This window comes from Gallinula chloropus (assembly GCF_964237585.1).
Source record: "Gallinula chloropus genome assembly, chromosome: 1".
Lineage (NCBI taxonomy): Eukaryota > Metazoa > Chordata > Aves > Gruiformes > Rallidae > Gallinula > Gallinula chloropus.
This window is the reverse complement of record NC_140085.1, coordinates 80,536,497-80,553,453: the sequence shown is the minus strand read 5'-3', so window position 1 is coordinate 80,553,453 and position 16,957 is coordinate 80,536,497. Positions and strand designations below refer to the sequence as shown.

At 46.8% G+C, this 16,957-nt stretch overlaps 2 protein-coding genes across 2 annotated transcripts; both read left to right on the top strand.

Moving 5' to 3' along the window:
• Positions 1-737: 737 nt before the first annotated feature.
• On the top strand, positions 738-4,324 carry PEX26 (peroxisomal biogenesis factor 26; the record flags this gene model as incomplete). Its single annotated transcript, XM_084265468.1, has 5 exons — positions 738-1,149; positions 1,831-1,971; positions 2,346-2,659; positions 3,393-3,539; positions 4,221-4,324. The coding sequence occupies exons 1-5, from the start codon at positions 977-979 to the stop codon at positions 4,322-4,324; spliced, it is 879 nt and encodes a 292-aa protein (XP_084121594.1). The 5' UTR covers positions 738-976.
• Positions 4,325-9,262: 4,938 nt separating this feature from the next.
• LOC311196988 (tubulin alpha-2 chain) lies at positions 9,263-12,550 on the top strand (the record flags this gene model as incomplete). Its single annotated transcript, XM_084270675.1, has 4 exons — positions 9,263-9,491; positions 10,264-10,412; positions 10,859-11,539; positions 12,257-12,550. Coding segments are annotated over 4 exons (1,353 nt in total), but the record flags the coding sequence as incomplete, so codon positions are not given.
• Between the last annotated feature and the right edge of the window lie 4,407 nt (positions 12,551-16,957).

Genomic DNA, 16,957 nt, shown 5'->3' with positions numbered 1-16,957 from the left:
CGGAGACGCTGTTTTCCATGCCCAAACTCCAGCCCCTTTAACAGCCTAACGTGCTTCCAGCCGCGGGCACGGGGCGACCTGAGGAAAAGACCCCGGAAAAAGAAGCAGGCCGGGAGAGGAGGGCACCCGTCTTCCCGCCCAGGAGCCTGCTGGGCCGGCGGGGAAGCGCTCTGCTTTCGCTGCCCGCCTCAAACGCCATCTCCTGCCGCCTGACTACGGCGGTGAGAGCCGCAGGACTGCGGCCGTGCCTCCCCGTCCCGTTCCGAAGCGGGCTCCTGCGGGCCCCGTTGCTCGGCAGGGACACGCCTGGGGCTGGGCTGACGCCCGGCGGCCGCGGAGGGAACGACAGGCTCTGACCCGCCTGCTAAGGAGGGCAGCCGAGGCGGAGAGCGTTGCCCCCCGACGTTACCCCGCTGCCGCCAAAGGAGTGAAAAACTGAAGGGGTGTTTTTTGGGTTTGGTTTCTTTCTTTGTCAAGGACCGGCGGCGGGCGGGACGCCAAGTCCCAGCTCAGCCCGGCCCGGCACGGCTGGAAACTTGGCGACCCCTCAGCCTTGCGGCCTCATCTTCCCGCAAGGTTCCCAGAGACCCCGCTTGTAACCGCCGCTCCTCGCGGAGGCCGCTCCGCCGCCGCCCCGGCTGCGGGCGGGACGGCCGCGCAGGAAGCCAGCGCTCCGAGATGCCGCCGTCGATCCCCGCTCCCTCTTGCCACCACTAGACTACACGTCCCACCGGCCCCCGGGGCCGGGAGAAGATGTCCGCCGGGGCGGCTCTTCCGCTGCCGGGAGGCGGTGGCGTTGGGTTCCCTCACGGCTTTCCGGGACTGGGGGAGGCAGCGCTGTTGCTGCCGCCGGTTCGAGTGGAGCTGAGCCCCGTGGGGGGCGGTGGAGACGCTGGAGCCGGAGCCGGGCAGGCGGCGAGGGGAAGGCGGTGGCAGCGGCAGCCCTCCCGCCAGCCCTCCCGCCGCCGCCGCCGCCATGAGGAGCGAGCCTCAGGCCTGGCCCCCGGTGTCGGCCCAGGCGGCTTCGCTGCTGGAGGAAGCGGCGGACCTGCTGGTGCTGCATCGGGACTTCGCCGCCGCCGTGGAGAGGTGTGAGGCGGGCTGCGACAGCCTGGGCCCCGGCACCGGGACCGGGACCGGCCCGGAGAGGTGCGAGCGGGGTCGGGGCGGCGCTGGGAAGCGGCTCAGTGTGGCACCAGCGTCAGACCGGCTTCTCATTGCAGGCCTGTGGCTGTATCTGTGTAACAGAGGGCTTCTGGGGTTCAATAAACTGGTTTGCGGTTGGAATGCTGGGTTTTGTTTTGTGGGTTTGTTATTTTTGGTGGGGCATTCAGAACCTCTTAGGTTTGAATAGAAATATCTCTATGAATGACAGCAGCACTGATGGACCTTGCAGTGGCTTTTTAAAGCTTTTTCTTAATGATCTTAAATTAACAGACGATGGCACTTGTTGCAGAATAAGCAAGTTAGCAGCTGTTTAAACCCCAGCTTGGCTTTGGCTGCTGTTTGATGACAACCTGTCTATGCTTCTGTGTTTCCTGTGAAGGGATCAGTGCATGTCTGAGGGAAGTGAGGTGTGTCCAGGAGCCTTCCTTGCACCCTCACAGAGATACAGGCACTTTGGGGGCATCTTCTTGGGGGTGGATGGGAGGGAGGAGGACGTTGAACTGACCTTATTTTTGGGGGTGAGGGGTAAGAGGGGAGAGAAAGGAGGGGAAGCAGCTGTTGGGGAACATTAGAGTATCTAGGCTAGGTTGTAGCTCATCAGAAGGAATGCGAGGGGAACCGTGATTATGAAGACAGGTTCTTTAGGTGTCTCTTTGTCACCAGTTCTGCAGAAGTGAAATGCTCCCTCTGTGTGGTGGGGATTCAGGCGCTGGCTGAGATGAACCGTTGGAGAGAAGTTCTGTCTTGGGTCCTACAGTATTACCATGTGCCTGAACATCTGCCTCCAAAGGTTTTGGAGCTGTGGTGAGTTTCTCTCAGTCACACGGAGCTTGTGTTAGGTTTAGTAGCAGGCCGGGCTTGAATACTGTGTGATATTTTCACTTTGTGTGGTGTAAGTGTGGGTGAAGGTGTAACCTGGGACAGGCCTGTTCTTGACCTGTGTATGTGCTGGAGCGTGCCTGCAGGCCTGCTGATTGCTTTACAGTGGTAAGGTACAAAGAGGGTGATGCCAAGAAAGTAGCATTGGTGGCTGCACTTGTTGTCCGCCTCAGAAACCTCCCTGTGCTTCAAGTGTAGATCCTGCTGATGCCTTCGTGATAGCTGCTCGTGGGTAGTAACTGCTGGAGATCTCAACTTACACAAAGATTTAGTGTTTTCTACTATTTCTTCTGTTTCAGTATCCTGTTATACAGCAAAGTGAGAGAGCCCCAGGTGATGCTGGAAGTTGGCAGTAGCTGGCTGAGAGACCAAGCCAATAAGAGCCTCCCTGAGTACAGTTCGTTGCTGGAGCTCTATCTGTTGCATGTGTTGCTGCCACTTGGCCAGTTTGAGGGGGCAGAAGAACTTGTACGTGGCTGTGACGTTTTTGACAACGAGCAGCAGCTGGCATTTCTTGGGACCATTTGTGAAAGCCGATGTCAGTGGGCTCAGCAGGAAGAGATGCACTTGGCTGCTGAAGAGCAGCAAGATGCAGCAACAGAAACCGTTTTGGGTAGGTTTTCCCTCTGTTTGTGCTACTCTTCTTTTTTTTATAGTTTTATTTCAAGTTAGTTTGTCCCTTACTTAAAAAGGATTGCAAGTATTATGTATTAACAGTACTATCATGGCAAACCACCTGCAAGGGAGTCCCATTGTGTATCCTAGAAGGAAATGGAAGACTTTGAGATCCATTACAAGGCATCTTTACTCTTTGCTGATGCCAAGAGATGAGAATTACTTTTCAGGTTCAAAAGCACTTCAGAATAAATGTGTTGGTTTTTTTTCTTTGTTTTGTTTTTAGTTTCCCCTTTGTACCTTTAAAACTACCTAGCAATCCTTTAAGGGTCGGTTTTGTTGGCTGTGTACTCTCTGCTTCATCTCCATTTACAGTGGAGCGCATGAAGAACAATGCATGTCTGACATTTGAAGTACTGCTTCTCCCCCACAACTGTAAATTGTTTGACATTATCTCCCAGGAGAGAAGCTGGCACTACTGTGATATGAGATCATACTATACTAAAGTAGAGGCCTAAAAAAAGCAGCATAATGACTTCTATTACAAAATTGTACTGTTTCCATGTTTCCTGTTATAAAAAAGTCTCTCAAAACCCAAACAAACCACCCCAACTGTCATGCAGTCCAAATAAGAAGTCTTACTTTAGTATCTTAGTTTATTATCTGTATCTGTGTGATTCTCTCTCATTAATGTCCTTTGCCCTGACAACGTTTCTGTTTTCGTATTGTAGGCGCTGTGTCCCAAAAGCTCTTGACCATGTTGACGCTGTTACGTAGGGCACTGAGGTCCATGTCAAGCCACTTCTGTTTACTTCCTTACAAAAAGATGTTCTTGGCTGTTTTTCTGCTGTACCTGGTGGTGGTGAGACTAGACCCAGGTACAGTAGTAAGATTTTAAAGTTTTAAAATTCCATTATGGTTATAGAGAGAGAAATTGTTGCTTTTAATAGATCTGGTCTTGTCTTTGGGAGACACAAACCCGAGATGACTAGGAATTACTCTTAGGCTGGTTTCTAATGTTTGTAGTTGCAATCCATGTAGAAAGACGTCGCTCTGCAAAAGGTATTTTTCTGAGAACAGTTACTCCATCCTCAGCTCTTTCCAGCAGACAAAGAGCAGAGTGAGAGAGGCAGACCAAGCTGTCCTGGACTCACCCTCTGCCCCAAGGTGAATGTCTCCTGGAAGAACAATTGCCTGACCGGCCGTCCTGCCAGGAAAGCAGGGAGTTACCCAGGGCACCGATGTAGTCATCATGCATTTGATCTGCTCATGCTGATGGGCTGGCCCCATGACATAGATGCTGAAGTGTGGAGTGGGTTGTGTGTTTCCCCTACTGCTGGGTGACAGGTGCTCCACAGCCTTGCTGCAAATAGTCCATCCTGCAAGCAGCTTGGTCAGGATGGGAGTAGCTCCCTGAGTGAAAGCAGAAGTACTGAGCTGGGCAGTAATCAAAACTAGGTTTTGATTAATTCTAGCTGGGATTGGTTCTTTCTTAATATGTTTAGTTTATCTTAGTTTTACCTTTTATAATGAAAAGCTCTTTTTGTTTTCTCCTGCAGCTTCTCCCACATCACTGCCATTCATTTACAAACTGGTCCAGCTCTTCCGGCAGGCTTGGGCAGCTGTATTTTCTCCCATGCACAGGCCTCCAATTCAAGACTAAGTGTCTTCCATCACAGAATACATTTCTTTCTGCTGCTGTAAAAGTGTCAGCTTGCCTGGAGGCTGCTACAAGCTTCTTCAAGTCCCCTCATTGAGACGACCTTCATGTCTTCAGACAGGGAATGGTGGTGTATGGATTTTGAAACCACGCCGAGTATTCCTGGCATCGTGCTTGGCTCTACAGCACCGTTCTGTCCAACACCAGGGTGAAGCCACTCCTTCTGTAACCTGCAGCTGAATAAGAATCCTCCTTTTCAAACACTTTGCTTTGGATGTAGCACTTGGGCGAGGGTTGTGTCCCCAGTTCTGAACTATGGAAGGAGGTTTCATCCTTGTAAATGCTGAGCAGTGCTGTAAAGAAATGCAGTGGTGTTCCTGGAGGCGTGACTTACTGTAAAAGGCAATGGACTATCAGTAGTTAGGGGAGTATTCCATTTTGCCTGAAAATATCTGAAAATCCCAGTTCTTGCAGCACAGGATTTAGGAAGAAAAGCACTGGAGAAAGTGAAGCCTGTTGCATTTTGAAGGCCATGTTTTCTCTTGTGATTAATGACTCTTTATAAGGGTGGTCTTGATTTTAGCCAGATTTAATCCAGAAAGCCAAGACAATGGGCCACAAAGACTATTGTGCTGCATCTACTCTTCTTAAATGCAAATTACAACACTTTCCTGATGCATAGTAATTCTTAGGAGCATGTGGTGGTGGTAAGGAAATAGATTTATTTTTTTAAACTATATATTATTGTCTAGTTGAACAACTGACACTGCATTGTTTTACTCTACCTACTTCTTGCTTTGTTTCTGTAGATGTCAACGTGTCTCTGTATGTCTAGAATGGCCATGTCATCCCCCCAATATCTAAAGTCCTGGGTTACGTGAGAGCCATTTAGCAGTGCACTGTCAGAATAAAAGTTTATTAATAAGTAGAAGGAGATACTTCTGAGATCCCAAAACCTTCCTCAGATCTGTGGCAAGAAAATTTTAACCTTTGCAGAAGATCTGTCACCAGGGTGCCCCACTTGGGGCAGAAAATGGAGATTAGGGGTAGAACATTAGTTTCTCCACCCACCTCTCCTCAACTGACAAAGGATAAATTTCAAAGGAGAGAGAGCTCTGACCTACTCTAAATATTACTTTCACTAGAGCAATCTGTTAGATGCTGAAAGAGAACAAGTTAAAGGCAAGGAGCCTTTGTAGCAAACAAGTAACCTGACATCAGCCCAAACTACAAAATGTGGCACTGAGCTGCTGTTCTGGCAGGTAAATCCTACCCAAACCTGTGACAAGCAACCACTGTAGGTCCCAGCCTGGTACATTAAAATAGCAGTCCCCTTCAGGCTGTCCCTTTGTCTCCAGCAGTAGCCACACACTGGGGTGGTGGCTGTTTGATAGCAACTCATGTGTGCCTTCAAACTGTGTGTGATTTGTTCTGCTGTCTGCTGGGATACCTTGAAAACAGTCTGCACCTTCACTGCTAAAAATAGCTCCATGCCCATTTCTTCTTGAATTATCCCAATAGGTCAACACCTCGCTGTTAGTGCCAGATAAACTGGGGCAGTTTATTCAGGAATGCAGTGATGACCATGCCTAGTTGTTTCAAGAATAAAAACCAAACCAATCCTCCATCTGTCCCCAAAGGCTTTGTCTCTGCTAGGACTTTACAACAGGATGAGTAGCACGTAATGCTTCGCCGCGGGACAAAAGCTACTTGTATACACTGGGCATGTAGGGAAGAGTTGCTGCTAGATGGCTCTTGTAATCCAAATGTACCTGTAGTTACAACTCTGCAACCAACAGTTGATGGGGAAACAGGGAGAATAAACCCCAGAATCTCTGCCTGGAGTTGAGCTTTCTCAAGAAATGGCTAGGTTGTGTCTGCTGGGCCCCTACTTTGCAAGGCCTCACTTTAAGTCCTTTGTAAGCCAGTTAATGAAGCAGTAAATTTCCCTCTGAAGTCAGGCCAAATTCTCACCGAATTGACTGTTTAGGAAGCAAGTTGGGTTGTTTTGGTGTTTTTTACTCTGGTTTTATATTAACATCTTTAGTTAAATATCGGAAGTGTAGTTCTGGAGGCTGGGACCACTGGTCTGAGTAGGCCATACGTTATATTTGGAATGCTGTTAAATGTTGTAGTCACTTGTTTGCCAGGACTTTAACATTCAACTTGATTTTAAGTGTAGGTTGGTAGCCTTCGCTTTTTAAGATTACTACTGATTTTGTATTTGGATTGTATATAATTCTTCATGAGAGGGCAAGAAGGCAGAAACAAGCTATCAGGGTTCTTGGTGTTTTGCAATTAATACTAAACCTGCAATATTTAATTTCACAATAAAGTGACTACTGATTTACCTCTTTGTAGAGTTGCTTTTTTTGTGTTGTGATTATATGAAAACATTTGTGTTTAATGTATGGATTCTCTACATTTTGCAAATAGTTTCCAGAAATGTTTCACTACATGTCCTCATACAGGTGTATTTGAATTAAGTAGAGGACTTGTTCAGTGTGAATCTGATGAGATCTCATCAACTGATGGCGTTGGCAGAGTATGTCTGCATTTTCATAGGCATTCAGAGAGCTGTCATTACTTTCTGTGAAAGATCCAGCTTTTATTTTGAATTTTTAAAATTTTATTGTTTATTTTAATGCATCCCTGGGGGTGCATGAGCATGACCAAGACCAGTTCTGCCAAGAGCAAAGCACCTGGTGCTTATCTTTACCTGTGTGTGTCTCTGCACTCTCGTTGTCTCACGGAAAGACACAGCTGTGGGGATCCTGCTGTTCAAGCCCTGCCAGAGAATGTGTGTGTGTGCCCTGCTTATGTGAGCCGCCTGCTGGTAACCCCAGACACAAGAACAAATTACAGTTCTGCTGCTTTGCTTGGCCATCTTCTTGCTAAATGGAAACAAACTTGTGTCCACCTGCATTGCAGGCAGCTGGAAGGCTGAGGAACAGTTGTCTATAATGAGATGAGCAGAGGTCACGAAGGTAAGGACTGGCTGGCAGAAAGATGAGTTTTCGTGCCTTTGCACAAGAAGGCAAGACAGAAATCCCTTGTACCTTGTCCACAGATGATCAAATAGCCAAGTGGAATTCCTTGCACTTCAACCTGCTCCCCAGCTCCTTTCAATCAGTGGCACTTCGGCAAGTTAACTCAGTGTCCACCATTCATCTAGAGCTGCCTTAGTCAGAAAGGCTCCATTTAAAAATGATGCCACCTTTTGAGAGTGTAAATGAAGAACTTCTCAAATGGCTACTAATCTCCTAAATGAGCTAGCAGTAACATAGTCACCAGTTGCTACAAGTTTAAGGAAGGAAACCAGTTCCTTGTGAAGACCCTCTGTGTGTTAAAAGGTTTAGCTTTGAGGATTAAGTGGGAAGAGTTGCTTCAGACGGGATTGTAGGGCTGTTTTCAGCACATGGGTGAAAGCAGGTTGCTGGTGTAACAGGTGAGTGGGTGGAGCAGGGTTGGTTGCCTGGGAGAGATTGTGACCTCTCCTGCCTACACTGTGATGCTGCAGGGCCCCTGCCAGTGAGAAGTGGGTGCCCTGCCATCTCGCACCAGGCTGCTTATCCAACAGCAGAAACACCAAGGCTGCTGCTACCCATAAAGAAAGGAAGCACCCAGGAGAAACCATGGTGAGAAAAGAACCTATTTTTTTAATGAGATAATGAGTGATGAGTTTGCCCTTCTCTTTTCCCCTACTCTGGTCAAGGCCTGAGTGAAGATAGGAAAGTTGAAGTGATTTTTTTGCTTCATTTTGGGGACAACAAATGTTGCTCACAGTGTACAAACAAATGATTATATTAGCTTCTTGGAAAATAGAGTCCAGTACATACAGCTAGAGTCGTGGTAATTTATTTTAAGGGAGTCATATGGCAGAAAAAGGATGAGGTTGGAGCTTTTTTCTTTTTTGGGTAGAAGCTACTTTGGATGTACTTTGAATACAGTATGTTTAACCCTGTATTAATGGCCTTTTCCTGCTAGCTTGTGATTATTAAGAGCAAAGTCAGGTGGAGACTTCCCTAGGTACTCCATAAGACTGGATGTGCAAAAGATTCACATTCAAATATGCCATGTCTAACGAGAGTGTTTTTGAGGGAACCCTTTAAATTCACCATACTTGGGAGTCCACGTAGGAATCTGCAGAGAAAGACATCCTTTTTTTATTTTTCTTTTAGAATATCATCTTTTGTGTTTCAGATTTTTGTTGTAAAACAATGTCCATGGCACTAATAGACACTTAGTAAACTGGTTATTAGCTGAACAGCTATGGTTACAGACATGTATGTTTGTGAGAGATTTCTCAGGAGATGAATGTAGTCTAACATGTAAAGGATACTGAGTCCTCTTGAGTATCAAGTTAACTTTTCACATGATAAATTGAATTAAAAGTACCCAGAGAATTGGCTGAAACTATCAGTGGCTGAAATTAAGTTACTAAAGGAACTATTCTAGTTCCTTTAATTCCTACAAACCTGTTTTCCACCTGTCCAACACAGGGGTTCAACAGAAGGTTGAGAGATGAGAAAATCCTTCATTCCCTTTGCTCTGTCTCATCAATAGGACAGCATAGCCGTGTCTTGTCCTGGATGATTTGACCTGGCTCATATTCCCTAGCTGGGACCTACTCTTGTTTAGTTTGTGTGCCTACACGCAGGTTTTCTATCTGTATGGGCTTGTGAGCACTTAGACACAGATCCTGTGTACTGTCACCACCACGTGTAGGCACGGTGGCTGATCTCCAGCTGTGGTCATTACTGTTTGTTTCTATGCACAGCGAAATATTTTTCTTCCTATTTGTAAGTAGGTGTCAGGATACTTTTCATTCATTCCAGCCTTGTGGAAAACGTTGTAATCACTGATTGATCTGGGGTTTCAGGTAAGATCAGCCTGTGGGCTCTTAGGATTTCCACTGTCTCTTCCTAACGATTTCCCTTGTCATCCTCTTCCCAGCGTGAGTGCATCTCTGTCCACATTGGCCAAGCAGGAGTCCAGATCGGCAATGCGTGTTGGGAGCTCTTCTGCCTGGAGCACGGCATTCAGCCCAACGGCACCTCCACCCACCAACCCTGCAACGACGACTCTTTCGACACCTTCTTCAGAGAGACAAGCTCTAGGAAATACGTGCCCAGGGCTATTATGGTGGATTTGGAGTCGACTGTAATAGGTCAGTACGGAACCAGTCTTGGGAAAGAGAAATTAATTAACTCCTCTGGTGGTAAATTTGGGGTCACTGAAGAGCAGGACAATGCCCAGACCATTAGGAAAGATCCCAACAGACAGGAAAATAGTATATATTGTAAGTTTTTAATACCAGGCATTGATAAAAGCTCCCTTATTCTCAAGGAAAAAAATGAAAACTGGACTGCACTCTAATAATAATAATGATGATGATGATGAAGATAAAAAAAGGAAGAGTCTACTGTTACTTAAACCTCCATTGGTTAAGAGTACAATGTTGATTTCTTACAGATTCCTTCCCGGTCTTTTTTTGTGGTGGAATTTTTCTTTTGCTTTCCTCATATTCAGGTGTAAGAGAGGAGCATGAACAATCAGATAACATAAGTTTCCTGACAGGTTTATATTTTTTTACTTGTGCAAGTCTTCTCCTTTCTCAATCATTCCACTGAAGGTTCTGACAGATCTTCATCTGATCAGTAGAGGTGGCATTTCCCCAGAGCATGTCACAGCCCTCATTTGATAAATGCAGTCGTTTCTGTAACACAGCAACTTACACTTGGAGCAGAGTCCCCTTCTTGTTTTTTCAAAACTCCTGAGAAAATCTCAGATGATAATCCTCACCTCTGGACTTTGTTTTTCAACATACAGATCTTCCATACTATTTTCTGCCAAAATAAAATGCTCTGTCTGTTTTACACCCATGATCAGCCTTGGTGAATTCTCTCTGCCAAGCTTAACGCTTGTTCTCTCTTGCTCAGACGAAGTGCGGACAGGCCCCTACCAGCACCTTTTCCATCCAGAACAGCTGATCACTGGAAAGGAAGATGCAGCAAATAATTATGCTCGTGGCCACTACACTCTTGGCAGAGACAAGACTGACGTAGCATTAGATGGTATCCGCAAGCTGGTATGTAATGATACATTGGAAGCAAGACCTTAAGAGGGGAGGAGAATAAATAAAACCTGCATACATTTCTTTGGGGTGGGGGTGGGGGTGGTGTTTAGTTTTGTTTTGTTTTTAAATCCTGGCTCTTGTATTCCTCTTACTGTTGTCATCGGCACAGAATGGAGGAACGCAGGCCCCTGATGTCCCATGTTAGTTTTCATGAGTGGAAGACTTAAAGGGAAACCCTCAAATATTGCTAAATCATTGTTACTGGAAAGAAAAAAAGGGTCAATACCACTCTGTTGATACTCTAGCTTGAGATTTACAGGGTGAAACAGGCAATGGGAATTTCCTGGGAAAACTGCTGGCTTTTGTCCTCTGCAGTAGGTGTGGGTGTTGCTCCCTCTACCTAAGGGTGTGATTGAAAGACGTTCACTTGCTCTTTCACTTTTCCTGTTGGTTTTCAGGCCGATGCCTGTTCTGGGCTGCAAGGATTCCTGATCTTCCACAGCTTCGGTGGGGGCACCGGCTCCGGCTTCACCTCCTTGCTGATGGAACGCCTCTCTGTGGACTATGGGAAGAAGTCCAAACTTGAGTTTGCCATCTACCCAGCCCCTCAGGTCTCCACCGCTGTGGTGGAGCCCTACAATTCCATCCTGACCACACACACCACCCTGGAGCACTCGGACTGCGCCTTCATGGTGGACAACGAGGCCATCTACGACATCTGCCGCCGCAACCTGGACATCGAGCGCCCCACTTACACCAACCTCAACCGCCTCATCAGCCAGATCGTCTCCTCCATCACCGCCTCGCTGCGCTTCCACGGTGCCCTCAACGTGGACCTGACCGAGTTCCAGACCAACCTGGTGCCCTACCCACGCATCCACTTCCCCTTAGTGACCTACGCCCCCATCATCTCCTCCGACAGAGCGTACCACGAGCAGCTCTCGGTGGCCGAAATCACCAGCTCCTGCTTTGAGCCCAGCAACCAGATGGTGAAGTGTGACCCGAGACACGGCAAGTACATGGCCTGCTGCATGCTCTACCGCGGCGACGTGGTTCCCAAAGATGTCAACGTGGCGATTGCTGCCATCAAGACCAACAGAACCGTCCAGTTTGTCGACTGGTGTCCAACAGGCTTCAAGGTGAGTAGGGCTGCACTGAACTCCGGTCTTGTGGAAATCTTGTGTTTAAAATGTTAGATCTTGGACGTTTTGCACTTGTGAGAAGAAGGAACATGAGAAAGGTGCATTTCTGTATGAAATGTGCCCGTTCTCCTTGGGACAACCCATTGACATAAGCTCTGAAATATGTAAATTAATAGAAGCATATACAGTATTTCTGTATTCAGTAACAGGCGACTGTTAACCCTTTAAACTTAAACAAATTGCATTTTAGAAGAAAGATCAAGGTAAAGCTTGATCTTTTAAGTAAAGAGATTTAAAAGCAAAAAAGTCCCCCCCTCACATTTTCAAAGTTATCAATAATATTGATAATAAATAATATACTGTTGGAAAGTGAAACATTTCTACAACATCTCGGCAAAGGGATTTTTTTCGTTGTCCCAAATTCTTCCACACATACTGACTCATTTTTTAATTTGTTCTACAGTTCAATTCCAGTTCTGGTAGGTTACTTTGTAAAAAATTTTTTTCTTGAGTGAGGGTAAAGAATTGACCTGTGCACAAAAGGTACCTTGAATGACTTTAGACTTAACACTAATGGGATTTGGGATTTTCCCTACCTCTTTGCCTCACTCCACCAATGTTTTTATGATTTTCTAACCCTGTCTATTATTTGATTTTGTCCCTTTTTTCTCACCAGCCTCTTGATTCCTCCATCTTTTCTGTTGCTATTTGCAGGTTGGGATCAACCCTCAGCCTCCTATGGTTACACAGGGAGGAGATCTAGCCCAAGTTCAGCGAGCGGTCTGCATGCTGAGCAACACCACGGCCATTGCAGAGGCCTGGGCAAGGCTCAACCACAAGTTTGATCTGATGTTCACTAAGAAAGCTTTCGTGCACTGGTATGTGGGCGAGGGCATGGAGGAAGGGGAATTCTCAGAGGCCCGAGAAGACCTGGCTGCCCTGGAGAAGGACTACGAAGAAGTGGGAATTGACTCATTTGACGACGAAAATGATGGAGAGGGTTCTTAAAATTCACTCTACCCTTTTCCGTGCATAAGATGGTTTCACTGTCTCTTTTTTCTTCATGTGGTTGCATTTATGCTTGTCTCACACCAAGTCTATTGCCATCTTAGTAGCTGATGAACAGGATGAGTTCTCTACTTTGAGATGACAGTAAATGCAGGATAAAAAGGGTTCTGGGAGGTTCAGGAGGACCCTGGAAACTACCAACTTGTCAGACTCACCTCTGTGCCAGGGAAGATCATGGAACAGATCCTCCTAGAAGCTATGCTGAGGCACATGGAAGATAGGAAAGTGATTTGAGACATCAGCAGGGCGTTACTAGGGGCAGGTCCTGCCTGACCAAGCTAGTGGCTCTCTACAATGGAGTAACTGCATCAGTGGACAAGGGAAGAGCTACAGATGTCACCTGTCTGGATTTCTGCATGGCTTTTGACACAGTCCCCCACAACACCCTTCTCTCAAAGTTGGAGAGAGATGGATTTGATGGGTGGACTCTTCAGTGGATACGGAATTGGCTGGATGACTGAATCCAGAGGGTGGTGGTCAATGGCTCCAAGTCCAGATGGAAGACACCGACAAATGGTGTTCCTCAAGGGTCCGTACTGGGACCAGTGCGGTTTAAAATCTTTATCAATTATATTGACAGTGGGATTGAGTGCATCTTCAGCAAGTATGCAGGTGACACCAAGCTGGGTGGTGAGGTCCATGTGTCAGAGGGATGGGATGCCATCCAGAGGGACCTGGCCAGGCTGGAGAAGTGGGCCCAGGTGAACCTCATGAGGTTCAACAAAGCCAAGTGCGTGGTTCTGCACCTGGGTCACGACAACCCCTGTTATCCATACAGGTTAGGAGATAATGTGCTTGAGAGCAGCCCTGAGGAAAAGGACTTGGGGGACTCATGGATGAGAAGCTGGACATGAGCCACCACTGTGCATCTGCAGCCTAGAAGGCCAACCACCTCCTGGGCTGCATCAAGACTGTGGCCAGCAGGTCAAGAGAGGTGATTCGCCCCCTCTACTCTGGTGAGACCTCACCTGGAGTAGTGTGTCCAGCTTTGGAGCCCTCAACACAAGAAGGACATGGACCTGTTGGAGCAGGTCCAGAGGAGGGCCACAAAAGTGATTAAAGGGCTGGAACACCTCTCCTATGAAGACAGGCTGAGAGAGTTGGGCTTGTTCAGCCTGGAGAAGAGAAGGCTCCAGGCTGACCTTAGAGCTGCCTTCCAGTACATGAAAGGTGCCTATAGGAAAGCTGGGGAAGAGCTGTTCATGAGGGCATGTAGCAATAGGACCAAGGGTATTAGTTTTAAACTAGAAAAGGGGAGATTTAGGTTGAATATTAGGAAAAAACCTCTTCACTATGAGGGTGGTGGATCACTGGAACAGGTTACCCAGAGATGTAATGGAGGCCCCATCCCTGGAGATGACCAAGGTCAGGCTTGATGGGGCTCTGAGTGACCTGATCTAGTTAACGGTGTCCCTGTGCACTGCAGGGGGGCTGGACTAGAGAGCCTTTAAAGGTCCCTTCCAACCTCACTCATTCTATGATTCTATATGTGACCAGCTAATCATGAGTCACTTCGCCTTGGAGGGGGACAGGCTTTTTTGCTGCTTTTTTTTTTTTTTTTTGCTACTACAACCTGAAAGGTTCTCTGTCCTTTTACAACACAAAGATACAAACAAACATCTACTTGTAATATTATTTGAGGAACTCATGCTTCAAAATGTGCTACATAAGGAGTTACCTTCAGTTCTCAGTCTTTATTTCATATTAATTCAAAATACAGTGCTTTTAAAGCTGTAGGATACAGTGAGAATTCTGTTGGTGTCAAGAGCAAACAGCTTGCCCTAGTGCCCTTGCTTCTACAGAATCCACAGCATGGGATGCCATGCACAGGGGCACAATTCAGGTACTCTTAGTTTTAACAGGAGTTCAGAGCACCCTGTGTGCAGTGGCTGTGTATCATAACTGGATTGGTCTGGGGGCATGAGTATGCTGACAGCTCAGCATCAGTTATAAGTGCCTGGAAATGACCAGCTTGTGGCATGCAGGGCAGAAGTATTTCCAGCTCCATCAGACTTACTGAGATAACGGTAAATCAGAACCATGATGAAAGACATGTGTGATAGGTACAAGTGGGATCTCTAAGAACACTAGTGATGACTTCAGAGCCTAACCCTTCCTAAGTGTGGTGGTTTGATCCTATCTGGAGGTCAGATGCCCGCCAAAGCTGCTCTATAATTTCCCTTTTTGGCTGGACAGGGGAGAAAATATATATTGAGAGGCTTAGGAGTCGAGATAAGGATAGGGAGAGATCATTCCACAATCAGCATCATGGGCAAAACAGGCTCAACACAGAATAAAGGACAGAAAACTCTCTAATTGATTACACTGCCCTGCATACCCAGTGACACCAGAGTCAGGTAATGAGAAGCATGACCAGATCTTAAAGCACCTCCTTCCACCCCTCCCTTCTTAGCAGACTTCACTTTAGTCATGATTTCACTCCCTTCTTCCCCCCTCCCCGCCCTGTGGCACAGGGAGGGGCAGGGAATGGGGGAATGGGGGTTTAGACTTATGTCCAAAGTAATGAGGTAATGGCAGGAGAAGCTACTGGGTATTACACAGAGTGACAGGGGAGTCTTGGGGACCCCTGCCTTGCGTGGAAGTCATCAACAGAAAGTGAAGGGGATATTGGCTTACTGGGAGTACGAACTAAAGCTAAAATTGGCAAAGAAAGGTGTAAAATTAGCAGAACAGGGCCAATGGTGAAAGTGTGATGTGTGTTTAGGAGGGAGAGGAAGCAGGAGAAAGGTAAAGAAAATGGTGTCCTTTTGAACGATGGACACAGCCAAACAATACGCCTGTTGCTCTGACCTTGCCCTGTGCCGCTGACTTTGATAGGAGCTCATGGTTATGGGTAAGGTTTCTCTTAACACTGATGTAGGGGAGACAACCTGGAGAGCAAATACATACCACTGTAATTTTAATGCTGGATTTACTCTCAATATTTCATAAATTTCTTTTTAAACAACCCAAACATGTTTTCATGGAAATAGGCACTCATGGCATACAGCTCCAGCTCCAGAAATACATCATCCTTCGCCCAAACTGTTGAGGAATGTTGTCCCCTTCGTGGTGAAGCTGTTTGTGTTAGGTTTGCTAAAAGCTCGTTATTTTAAAACAATTTTAATAAACGTAGCACAGCTCTCTGTTTCAGGGCTAATGCCTGAAAGCCAGTGTTTTACCAGTATAGCAGTCGGCTGGCCTTGGAGATTCCAGAAGTACCTGAAACGAGATGCTGTCGCTTCTCCCGGTAGGTGGCAATGGCAGGACAGAATGTGGCTCTGCCGGGGACACGGTGAAGCGTTCCTGTCTCCACGCACACAGCACAAGGAGGTGTTAGGATGGGTGGGAAATGCGAAGGCTTTCACATGCTAAATTACAAGCGAAAGAGGTTTTTGAGTGATCACCAAATAACTTCTTAGGAATGTACTGTTTTGTAAGGTGGATTTGTAATAATCCCCCGTTCTGCCAGGGCTGGTTATTCACTTGGGTAACCGTTCTGTAGGGAGCGACATACATCTAGTAGAGGAGATAAAGACACTATCTGTCCTCCGTTTTCCTCTTGACCTATTTCTAGTCAGAACAGAACTGATAGCTCACAGGACTTCATTGTTCTCTTGGCCTGAGATCTGGTAGACAGTACTTCTAAGCTCTATATCATTCAAAAATGTTAATTTAAGAGATGTGTCTATATTTACATAGAGAAGAAGGGGGGTAGGTTTAGTATGACCATGTTAAAGTTTTTTTTTTTTAAAAAAAACATGCCTCTAAGAGGCTGGCTTTGATAGTATCATGAAAAATGGGAGATAATAACTCACAGCTCCTCTACTTGGTTGCATTGCTCTGGAGGATACCTGCTGTACAGCACCCAGGAGAAGCCCTCCAAGAATGTCCAGACCATCCCAGTTGCATGCAGGCTGCGCACCAGCCTGATGACCAACGGCTATTCACAAGCCTTCTGGAGGCACCAGCAAAGCCCCTGCAGCACTCATGCCAAATTCACTTATTTGCACACCTCAGGACTCCATGCCAGAGCTTCTTATAATCAGCCCTATTTAGCTCTTGTCCTCATCTACCAGTGTCACAAGGTAAAAGCCTGAAGTGGGCAGGCCTCAACCAGGCTTCTGGGCTGTCAACCTTCCCCATGTAGGGCACGCCTCAAGCCTGTTCTTTGGAGGACAGAGAGGTTGAGTGACTGCTCCTACAAGCTCACCCTCTGTCCGCACAGGTTGCATGCCAGCATTGAGTAAGTTGGCTTTCTTTGCAAGAATCCCAGCCCAGGCTGTACCTGCCTCATGTCTCTACAGAGCAGTGCCAAGAGGCCAACTCCAGAACCAACAGAACTCC